At 51.2% G+C, this 11,502-nt stretch overlaps 1 protein-coding gene across 2 annotated transcripts; it reads left to right on the top strand.

The window, feature by feature from the left end:
* The first annotated feature begins 707 nt into the window (after positions 1 to 707).
* Positions 708 to 3,261, top strand: TSPO2 (translocator protein 2). Of its 2 annotated transcripts, none has more exons than XM_072831600.1 (4): positions 708 to 770; positions 1,989 to 2,097; positions 2,573 to 2,714; positions 2,971 to 3,261. In XM_072831600.1, exons 2-4 carry the CDS (start codon positions 2,009 to 2,011, stop codon positions 3,172 to 3,174), a joined length of 435 nt encoding a protein of 144 aa, XP_072687701.1. In that variant the 5' UTR covers positions 708 to 770; positions 1,989 to 2,008; the 3' UTR covers positions 3,175 to 3,261. The 2 variants fall into 2 exon arrangements, with proteins under 2 accessions (XP_072687701.1, XP_072687700.1); XM_072831599.1 differs by having other exon boundaries at positions 1,989 to 2,181; positions 2,971 to 3,257.
* The last annotated feature ends 8,241 nt before the right edge of the window (positions 3,262 to 11,502 follow it).

The raw sequence follows: 11,502 nt of genomic DNA, 5'->3' as shown, positions 1-11,502 counted from the left end.
CCAGGGGTGCCTGGGTCCCCAGAGTGGGGAGATGGAACAAAGGAACGGTGGAGAGCAGCCCAGCTGCGAAGGGGACCTCATGAGGAAAGGATGGGCAAGAGAGAGGTGCTCAGAACTTTAATAGAGACAAAAAGGGCGGGTGTTAGTCTTTGCTGGACAAGACTAATAGGAGTCTGAGTCACACAAGAGGCTGCTTTCTCCTCTGAGTCAGGAAGTTATAGGGGTTTGTGAACATCTGTCAAGCTCAAGTTCTAAGCCTGGAAGGGCTATGCCAACTAGGCTATAACCAGAGGCTGCATCCATGTATCACGAACTCATTTCCAAAGCTGCTGGTGCTTGCTTCACTTGGGAATAATCCCAGCTACAGGAAGGTCCTGGGGAAATCTGAGGGTCTCCACCACCCCAGGGACACAAAACCGGTTCATTGGATGTGACCACCACAGGCTTCTATAGGCATGTAGCCTGGGGCTGAGCTGGCCCAGGAGATCCGGGTCTCAGAGGGCCAGAGCCACAACTGTTCCATCAAGGGGCCCGCCCCCATCCAGAAGCCAGGTCTAGCAAACCAGGGAGACCTCTCCCAAAAGGAACCCTTCAGAGCCATGCAGACGGGCACCTGCACTCCCTGGCTAGTGCCAGCCACCACCCTTGTCATTGGACAAAGGCAGGCCAGATAGGAGCCTCACCCCACCCTTCTCTCGTCCCCCACCCTCCTCTGCCTCACACATAACGGATATCATCGGGCACTCTGCATGGGAGGTGTGCTGCCTGAGGTAAGGGGAATGCAGGCCTGGGGAAAAGAAGGTACCAGAAGGGTAGAACAGAGGAGAAAAGAGGACAGGGGTGGGAGGAGCCTCCAACACTGGACATAAAAACAGAAAGAGAGAGAGACAAGAAGGCAGAAGATGAACAAATAGACAGTGAGGACCAGAGAAATATAGAGATGCACGGGCAGGCAGGCTAGTCAGCCCTGTCCCCAGAACCTCCAGGATGTGGACAGGGGCCCTTGACAGGGAAGGCTGAACTAGGCAATCATTCCGGGACACTGAGAATTACCGCCTCTGTCTTCCTTGCATTCCTGGCAGTCATGGAGAGGAGGCTGAAATATCATGCACAAATAGGGATGATATGGGGTAGGGGCCTTGGCTGGAGGAGGGTCTGTGCTTGTCTCACGTGCCAGCAACATCCAAAGCAACACGAGTGTGGCAGCTTTCTAATCAATGACCAGGCAGTTGCTTCCTTGAGAAGTCAGACCGCCAGAAAGCTGGGCACTTATGTTTGTGGTTCTGTCCCTTCAGAGGTAGAGATATGGAGGAGGGACCTCCTCAGCCCCTGAGGGGCAGGCAAGACCTAAGGCTTCACAGAAAGGAACCACATGTCAATCAGCTAAGTTCGAATTCAGGCAGCAGCTCAGGCGGGGTGGGCCTCTTGGGTCTGCCAGTCTGGTGTATCGAGATAAGCCTGGGGGCAGATGGGCTGCCCCATTCTTGACTGGAAAAGACGCCCGGAGATCTCTGGCTCTTGTCTTTCTGCACACGGTCCTTCTAGGGGGGTTATATCAGCTTGGCTGAGTACAGTATAAGGCAGCGTCCCCATCAAGGGCCTGCTATGTTACTGACCAAGTGCCACCGACTACAGGAGGCAGAAAAGATTGGTCATACCTGGACCTGAACTCTAGGAGTCAGATACATGCCGGGGGAAGGGAGCCTTTCACTCAGAATTTATCAATACTAGACAGTATCTTCTGAGGGCCAACTGGGTGGTATGGAGAAAAGAAGTCCGTGGAAGCCAGAGAAAGGACAAGGCAGTATGGGCTCCTAAGAGCAGGATGGGAGCTGACCCAAGGTGAGGAGAATGGTGTCTATTACTAGACCTCTCATGAGGGGTTCAGGCCAGCAAATAGTGTCATGTAGGAGGTAGAGACAGTCAAGCAGACACAGGAAGACGACTAAGAGGGAGGCCCACCACTAGCGTGTTGTTTGCCTTCCTAGATTTTGCCTCTGTGAGGGGAATGCAGCCTCAAGGTGCCATCTTTGTGGCCCTTCCCCACCTGGGGCCCATCCTGGTCTCGCTGCTCACTCGTCATCGGATGATCCGTTGGTATGACATTCCAAAGAAGCCGCCCTGGTGCCCACCTCACAAAGTCTTGTTGGCAGGGTGGATAACCATCTACTTTGTCATGGGGTGAGCACCCACTTCTCATACCACGGCCCTGGTGCCTGCTAGGGTGGGGCCCCCATACCTGAACTACTGCTGCATTCTGGCCTCCTCAGGGATGGCATGCCATCTCGCCTTCTCTGGAGGGGTCCCGTCTGTGCCTGCCTAGGATTCCAGCCAGAAGGGTAGAGGAATCCTCTCCCTTGTTCCTCTCCCTCTCCATGATTCTCTGTTGTTTCCTTCACCTCACCATGCCCAGCTCCTCCCTGCCGGCACTCAAGTGAGGCCTAGACACTCTTGTTCCCATTTTGGCACACAGGGCTTCCTTTTGGTAACCAAGCATCCTTATGCCAGAGGACTTCCTTCATTTGCTGTGAAACACCCTCCCTCTTAGTGCCCTGCCACCATCTCTCCACAGCTATGCCTCCTATCTGGTATGGAAGGACCTGGGAGGGGGCTTTGGGCGGCCCCTGGCCCTGCCTCTCGGCCTCTATGCTGTGCAGCTCGCCGTCAGCTGGGCTGTCCTGATCTTCTTCTTTGCAGCCCACGCCCATGGTCTGGTAAGGCCTGCAGTGTTCAGCAGCGGGAGTAGTGTAGAAGGAGGTGAGACCCCCGGGCCCCCAGAGCAGATAGCGCAGGAGGCCACTCGAGTGTAGGCAGGTAACAGGTGGGCAGACTTCTGCGAGCTCCGGTTGGGTGCCCAGCTCTCAGGCACTTGGCTCACCAGGGCCAGAGCTCTGCAGAGAGGCCGAGGGCACAGTTCTCAGGGCAGCCTGCCTGACCATCCTGCTTGTCTGCCCCCCTACCCCCACCCAGGCCCTGCTGCACATGCTGCTGCTCTACGGGCTGGTGGTAAGCACAGCCCTGATCTGGCATCCCATCAACAAGCTGGCTGCCGTGCTCCTGTTGCCTTACCTGGCCTGGCTCACCGTGACCGCTTCTATCGCCTACCACCTGTGGAGGGACAGCCTCTGTCCGAACCACCACCAGCCTCTGCCCATGGGAGAGAAGAGGGACTGAGGCCCCAGGGACAGGAGAGGAGGGAGGATGGCAAGGTAGGGGTAGAAGAGAACGCCAGTGGGGGCATGGGACTACTGGGGGGAGAGGGAAAGGGGGAGGGGGGACCAGGGATTGATGAATCCCTGAAGATGACTCGGCCCAATGTGGTCACTGTCCTAGGTCCCCTGGTGCCAATTTCCATTCGATTTCAGAAACAGGAAAGGGAAGGGGAAACTTATTTTATACTTAATATAAATTAATAAAACCCTTTACTAACTTTAAAGGTATGATGTGAAGTGCATATCTGTGTACATGATGTCTATGGCTGCAGAGTAGTGCAGACCTGTCCATGCATGTGGGAGTGCATGTCCCTGAAAACACCAACCTGTGCATCAAGGGATTGGCGGGCACAAGGTCTCTGCTCCAATCATGCACCCTCCACACCTTCCCAATAAAGCTGAGATATTCAGGACTTAGATTTTCAGTTACCTGGAACACAAAGTCTTTTTGAAGAATTCTATAAAAGCAAAACAGAGGGGCACCTGGGGGGTTCAGTGGTTGAGCAGCTGCCTTCAGCTCAGGTCATGATCCCGGGGTTTTGGGATCAAGTCCCGCATCAGTCTCCTCTGCTTGTGTCTCTGCCTCTCTCTCTCTCTCTCTCTCATGAATAAATAAATAAAATCTTCAAAAAAAAAAAAGCAAAACAGAAAAGTAGATAAAATAAAAAGATCTGAAATATACATGTCAGGTTTATATACTACATTTTATTATAGAATATTTTAATGTTATTTCATTGGATTTTAATTAATATATAGTAATAACAATATCATATATTATAGTTATAATAATATTACACTGTTATATACAATATATTATATATTATATATGTCATATCAAGACCTTATGTGATTATCTCTGATAAGGAGGATTATAGATCGTTTTTGTTTCATACTTTTTTACTGTTAATTTTTTTAAGTCAATTAATGACTATTATAATAAGAGAAAAAATGGAGAAAAAGAGATGAATGCCTCAGTGCTGACAAGTGAGCAGGAGCTTTCAGTAGGAGATTCTTATCCAGACTTCTCTCTTCCCACATCTTCTCATTGGCTGCCTTATTTTGGACTCTTCCCTCCTATTGTTTTCATCTCCTCTTGTTTCCAGGCCCCAATGGTAGCAAGGGTAACAGTGATTGCCCCTGGGGCTGCAACCCCAAATACCAAATAAGGTCAGCTAGAAGTCCCAGACACCTTGCATAGGAGCTTTTAAAAACATTGACCATTCTCTAGGGGTGCCTGGGTGGCTCAGTTGGCTAAGCATCTGCCTTTAGCTCAGGTCATGATCTCAGGGTCCTGCGATCCAGCCCCACATCAGGCTCCCTGCTGCTGCTGGAGAGTCTGCTGCTCCCTCTGTCCCTTCCCCTGCTCATGGGCTCTCTCTCTCACTCCTTCTCTTTCTCTCTCTCCCTCTTAAATAAATAAATAAATAAATAAATAAATAAATAAATAAATAAATAAATAAATAAATAAATAAAATCTTAAATATATATATGCCAGTCTCTAGGGATGGAGCTGAGCATCAGTGTTTTTAAAACTCCCCAGGGCGTCCTGCAGCCCACCTGAGAACCACTGCTGAGTGCATAGCAGAGCCACTGGGGAGCTTATTAAAAAGGCCTGCTCTGTAGACCCCACCCATGACCTAAGAATCAGAACTTTTGAGGTAGGCTCCAGGCATCTTTAGACTTAACAAGCTCCCAGCACTGGTGTCAGCTGTCACTACAATTGGAGAGCTCCAGGTATGGATGGTTTCTCAGGGCTCTTTTCACCTTGACAACCTGTTTCCGTGTGCTGAGTTCTGGGTGGAGAACCAGCTATGACCTGTGTGGGCTAAGGACCACACAGGGAGAAGCCAGACGGACATCATCATTCAAGGAGACTGGCTCTTTCTGGAGCTCACCGAAGAACAAGAAGGAATCTGCATCCTCCCTGCCTCCAGAAAGGACATGCTCTGCCCGGCAAGGCAGCTCAGGTACCCCCACCTTTGTGTCCCCAGTCCCAGTGCAGCCCAGGGCACAGAGCTGGTGTTCATATGTATTTATTGTTTGGATAAATGAATACTTTGTCCCATTAAAAGAAATGTTGACCAGCACCCTACCAACACCTGCAGACAACTCTGCACCCATTGACAAAGCCTATGTTTGGGGAAGAGAAGGATATGAATAGTTTTTGACACGTCTCAGGTGGTTCTAATGTGCAGCCTGGGTGAAATAGCTACCAGCATGGTTCTCAAAGTGTGGCCCAGTGGCCCCCTAGGGCAGCTGTTAAAGGCAGATGCTTGAAGGCCTGGACTCCAGACCTGTGCCAGACCCACAGAATCAGACCATCTTGGGGAACGAAGGCCATATGGTGCAGTGCTTTGCAGTTCTGGCCCAGTCTACTTCACTGTCTGTGCTTCATTTTCCTCACCTGTCCAATGGGGCCCTCCTGGAATTGTCTGGAAGAAGAGATGGGGTAATGAGTAATAAGATGTCTGGCACAGAGGTAGTACTTGATACCTGTTAGCTGTTCTAGGAGAGAAACCCAGAGGCCACCTGTTCACTAAGCACACGTGGTTCTGATTCACACTGAAGTTGGAAACTCATCTTGCTGCACAACCCCCAGCAGTATTTCCCTAACTTCCTAAGAGCCAGGAGAGTGAGTGACCTCCTTCTCAGGTCTATGGGCTAGCCTGACCAGTGTCACACTCACAAAATGACTGGCTTTTGATGTCGCACGTTCAGGTGGATATTGTCTTCATCTCAATCAAATTTTCTAAAGCTGCTTTTAGTTGAATTTCTAACTTCATTTAAAGTCACCAGTTGACTTTAGACAAGTGAGCACCCCAGAATTATTTGACATTATCATCATCTCAAATAGGCAGTATAAATATTTGCTACTAATTTTGTGTTGCCAGCTAGTTCTACAAGTTCAATTGATGCTCCAAGAAGAGGAGAGTCAGCCCAAGCGCATTGCATGACTTTGCCCTCCCCAGTGCAAGCTGATCCACAAACCCAAGCATCCAGATACCTCCAGTTTTAGACACTTGGCTCTAGAAGAAAGCTAGACAAAACTAACAAAACTGCCTGATAGGGATGAGTCAAACTAAGGGGCTTCCTGTCTTTGAACAAAAACAGCCAGAAAGGACAGGACTTCTCAAAGTCGCCCTTAAAATTCCCTTCTGCAGGGGTGCCTGGGGGAGCTCAGTCAGTTAAGCATCTGACTCTTGATTTCGACTCAGGTCATGATCTCAGTCAGGGTCATGAGATTGAGCCCTGAGTCAGGCTCCACACTCAGTGTGGAGTCTGCTTGTCCTTCTCCCTCTGCCCCTTCCCACATCACACGTTTTTTCTCTCTCTCAAATGAAAGAATAAATAAAATATTTTTTAAAAAATTCCCTTCTGCACCACTCCTTGGATTCCTGGGTGGGAACCTTTAATCCCTCAGTCTCTCAATCTGCCTGACCCCTTGTCCTTACTTACCCTATCGCACCTCCCAGTTCTGAGCCCCACCCGAAGCACACACTGCCCTGGGCCCCTCCTGGATCCCCAGAGTTACCCAGAGTTGTGCCTGAATAGAGTCAGAGCTGCCTCCTGTCTTTGCTAGATGTGTCTTGGGATCCCACCATCCCAATCACATGTATGAGCTTCTCTGTCCTTGAGTGGTGGTTTTCCAATTGCCTCTAAGTTGGCACGTGGCATGTGAATATGATTCACAGGGTGGAGGGTAGTGGAGAGGGGGAGATGAGCTCCCCCTTCACATTGTCTGCAGAGGTGAGGCGATGCACCAGGTGATATAGCACACCCAGGAGGTAGTATGTCTCTTTCCACTATATCTTAATCCATCCTTCCCTCCCCTGAACCCTGCATTCTTCCTCCCTTTGCCAAGTCTGCAGAGTGAAGACACACAGGAGCAACGGGAAGTGGGTAGACCGATAGGTGTATGTCCAGTGGACAAAGTTTGGTCCATTGGGCTGGCAGGGGCAGAGTGCAGGCAGTGTTTTTTCTCTAGGCATCCCTGGCTGCTCCTCCTTCCTCTCTGGGCAGGTAGAGGTGATGCCCTTATAGAAGCATAAGGCTCCCTGAATGTTGTCAGGCAGGGGCCAGGGCTCCAAAGTCTTCTTTTGTGATGGCCACATCCATCCTACCTCCTGGAATGCCCCAGCACGGCATGCTGAGTTTCAGAGTCCTCCTCTCTCTTGTAGTTCTGGAAAACCAGCACAAGGCCCTTTTGTTTTAAGTTCTTATTGCTGATGCTCTTGAGTGGCACGCTAGTTACCTACCCAGACAAAGCCTGGCTTTGGTTGGGGACTCTCTCAGAGCCAGACCTCCCTCTTTTACACTCAGGTAGAGTCCCGTGAGGTGCCTTCTCGTCCCCTAGCTTTCAAGGACCCCCACCACTAAGACCCATGCTGCTAGCATGCAAGCTGGGAGAGGCCCTCTTTGTCACACCAGGAGCCTCTGTGGTACCTACTCAGCCTCATTCGTCCCTCTGCGGTCTCCATCTCCAAGATCCCCCAGCCCACCCAGAAATGATCTGCCCACAGGAGCTCCACAGAAACCCCTGTCCCCTCCGACCACACCTGCTCCACGCACTGAGCATGCTAAGCCCTGAAACTCTCCTCTCAAAAGTTGATTCAGTGTATCGCTCTCTCCTAGTAGTTCTTTGGCCCTGCAAACACCCCTTCAAAGAGGAACACTCTTAGTCACCTTCATGCACCTGATGCTTATCGGATCACTTTCCTCAAAGGCTCAAAAGCGCCAGCCGCGGGAGCCGGGCGGTGCCGGGAGTGGCTGCTGGAATGGAGGACCGGGGTGACCAGGACCGAAGTCCCCATTGGCACCATTTCCCTGGGGCAGCCTGTTCTGCCTGGCAAGCCGCGCGTTGCGTCCTGCACAGGAGGAATTGAAAACCCTGGCCCGCCCTGTGAGTCCGGTGCCTTCTGGGGTCTCGGCCTCAGACCTTCCGGGAGATCCTTGGTTCCCTCCCCCCGCCCGGCCAAAGCTCTGGACACTCCGTGTTTATGTCAACAGCGCGGTTGCCGGAGAGTGCAGGCTTCTGCCCGCCAGGGGGGTGTCTGGTGCCTGTGGCCCGTTGTTTGTGTACCTCGTCTCGGTAGTGACCGAGGGCCGGCACGCCCGGGCTGGGTCTCTGGGGCAACGCACTGTTGGGGTCCCAGCTGTCCCTGCACATAAAGCACCCACTCTATCAACACGCTCCCGAGGTGTCTTCTTTCACAAAGTGAGAATTTAAACCTTCCCCTGGTGAGGCTTCTATTTTCCACTAGCCCCCTCCTGGCCTCTCCTCCCTTCCCCGGGGAGGGCAGCTCAGCAGCAGGCTGAGACCCAGGGAAGAGCTGTGCCTGACCCTGTCCCCTACTCCTCAGCCACCTCCAGAACATTCAAATGTTTTTTTGCAGTGACCCTGGGAAACGGGACAGGGAGAGGTGGGCTGCGGCTTATCTTGGGCCCAATCCAGCTCCTTCCAGCCACTGCCACCTGGGAGAGAATGAGATTGGGTCCTGTGGGGACAGATTAGGGGAATTCCCTTTTTGCTTTCCATCCCTGCTCACTAGCTGCTCTGTCTACACCTATACCCTCTACACACACACACACACACACACACACACACACAACTGTGTGCGTGCACCCCTCATATACTGATTGCTTCCAGAGCCAAGGCCCCTGAAGAACTCCTTTTTCCCCTATTCCCTTCTTGCTCCTCCTTCTTCGGAGCCTGGCCTCGGGAGTGGGGGGCGGGGGTGGTCCCAGTAACAGTAGGGACTGCACGGTGAAGGGGCAACAGCATGACTCTGGCAGCACATAGCTCTGCTCTCACTGGCTGTGTGACCTTGGTCAAGTCACTTAAGCTCCCTGATCTCAAATTCCTCCCCAATAAAATGAGAATAATAGTAGTACCTATGCCAACATCCTTGTGAAGAGTAAATGGGTTCATTTAATGAACACAACCAGCTTAGACCCAGGGTCAGGCCCCCCCAGGAAGGGCTGTGTTAGTGCCAGTGCTCACTATTACTGAATCCCAGGCAGCATAACATATTTGGAAAAGCCTTGGAGGCCGAAGGACCTGGGTTCAAATTCCAGCACCCTACAGACTCCTACTGTGACTTTGAACTAGATGCCCTATTTCTGAGTCTCCTCCTCTGCAGGAGGGGCAAATGGATAGAAACTTACCCCAGTGTTAACAGGAGAGGTTAGGAGATGCCTGCCCTAAAGAGTATAGTGGCAGCTGCGGGTGGTGGAGCCAAGCTCCTGGCACCTGATCCCCAGATTAGCTGCTGTACTTGGGGCCCAGCAGAGGAAACTGGTAGGACTTAGAAAGGAGAACCAGGGACCAGCCAGGAACCAGGCCCCCAGGAGGTGCCATAAATAGCCAGAGCTAGCTCAGAGGGCCTCCCAGGATGTGGTGCAGGGATGGGGGCTGGGAAAGAGCAGTGGAAAAGGAAGCCATCAGTTATCAATTCAAGGGAGGACCGAGGGTGCTCTCCCAAGTGTCAAAGGAAAAAGTGTGTGTGGGTGTTGGAGGAGCTAGGGGTCACCTACTTTAGAAGTGACTAGCCTGGTCCACCTCTGCACCACCTCTCACCATCACTCAATCAGGACATTTTCACTGAGCTGTTCATCTTCCCCCCACAGGAGCCTTATGGGCTTGCCAAGGTCCTTGACTTTTTCCTCTCTTCTTATGTCTATCCCTTTGGCTGTCCTGGAATAGAGGACAATAACCCAGATAGCATCACAGATGGAAGCACTGAGGCCCAGAGATGCTTAGTGATTTGGCCAAGATCACACAGTGAATCAAGGCTGAGATGGGGACCTGAACACAGATTTATTTTTTTCCCTCCCAATCCTGGGTTATACATGACAGCCAAAATCTCTGTGCCGTATTCCTAGTCCTTGGGGCACCTGGGTGGCTCAGTCAATTGAGCATCCTACTCTTGATTTCGGTCCAGGTCATGATCTCAGGGTCATGGGATCCAGCCCCACATCAGGCTCCACATTCAGCAAGGAGTCTCTCCCTCTTTTCCTTTCTCTGCCCCTCCCCCAGCTTGCTCTCTCTTTCTCTCTCTCTGTCAAATAAATTAATTAATTTAAAAAAATGAACATGCCTTCAAGGAGGAAGTCTCTCCCACAGGGAGAAAAAAGAACTGAAAGGATCCTTCTTCCTCGCCTGCCTCCCCCCAAACCTTTGAGTCTTCCTTGGTTGCTCCAAGCCCCTTACTGTAGCTATGACCCAGAAGTGGGTGAGGGACACATGCCTCTACCACTTTAGACAGGTATTCATCAGAGCTGGCTGGGTGCAGCCCTTGGAGATAAGAATTATTCTCAGAGGACCTGGACTTAAATCCTCAGGTGATCTTGTGCAAATCATTTCACCTTCCTGAGCCACTGGTCCTTACCTGCAAACCGAGGCCAATAACACCCGCCCGTGTGAAAGCAGTGTGAAGACTGAATGTGCTGCTGCATGCTTTAGTGCCTCCTGAGTATGAAGACTGGGTGCTCCAGGAGAGGCTGTGCCTCACACATCTCTGTGTTCTTGCTATTTCCTACCATGCCTGGCACGTAGGAGCCCTTGATAAGTGTTGATCCAATAAAAGAAGGAAGTAAACTCTGCATTGAAATGTTGTGTGTTTGTGTGATGACAAAGAATAATGTGTGTTCGCAATGTATCAGAGATCACCACCTTTTCTTTGTGGACACAGGCAGTACTACTACCGCCCTGTGCTTGACACCCCTGGAAAAAAACGCCTGAAAAAAATAATCTCGGGATATGTGTTCTCAGTAATAAGCCTATTAGGAAGGGTGACCATATAGTTGATGGTTGATACCGGAACGCTATGGGGAGTGAAAGATGCATTGGTACTAATTATGCCTGGACGACAGGTAGAAACTGTGACCATCCAGGCAGACCTAAATGCTTGGGCCTCTTATTCATAGGGCACTGTGCTGCTCAAAATTCTCTGGGGAGAGAGCACCAAATACTCTAAACCAACCTGACCCCTATTCTCTAGGCAGACCATGGATGGGGTACCTTCCCTTTCTATCACTGCCACCCAATGTTCTCAGGTTCCTTACCATCAACCTCTAGGTGACCCTGACCTCACCCTTCTACTGTCCTGAGAATGGCCTAGAGTGTCTGCACTGCCCTAAACACGAACACCAGTGGCCTCCGCTAAGCATCTAAGCAAACATGATCCATCCAGCTTCCAATGCCATTTCAGCTCAGTGGTTTCTTCCTAGGGGCCCCAGGTGTCTCTCATTACTTTCACAGGCTTTTAACTGGCCCCTCTGCTTCTGTTCC

Source organism: Canis lupus, chromosome 7 (assembly GCF_048164855.1).
Source record: "Canis lupus baileyi chromosome 7, mCanLup2.hap1, whole genome shotgun sequence".
Lineage (NCBI taxonomy): Eukaryota > Metazoa > Chordata > Mammalia > Carnivora > Canidae > Canis > Canis lupus.
The sequence above is the reverse complement of the archived record's forward strand: the minus strand, read 5'-3'. Positions and strand labels throughout refer to the sequence as shown.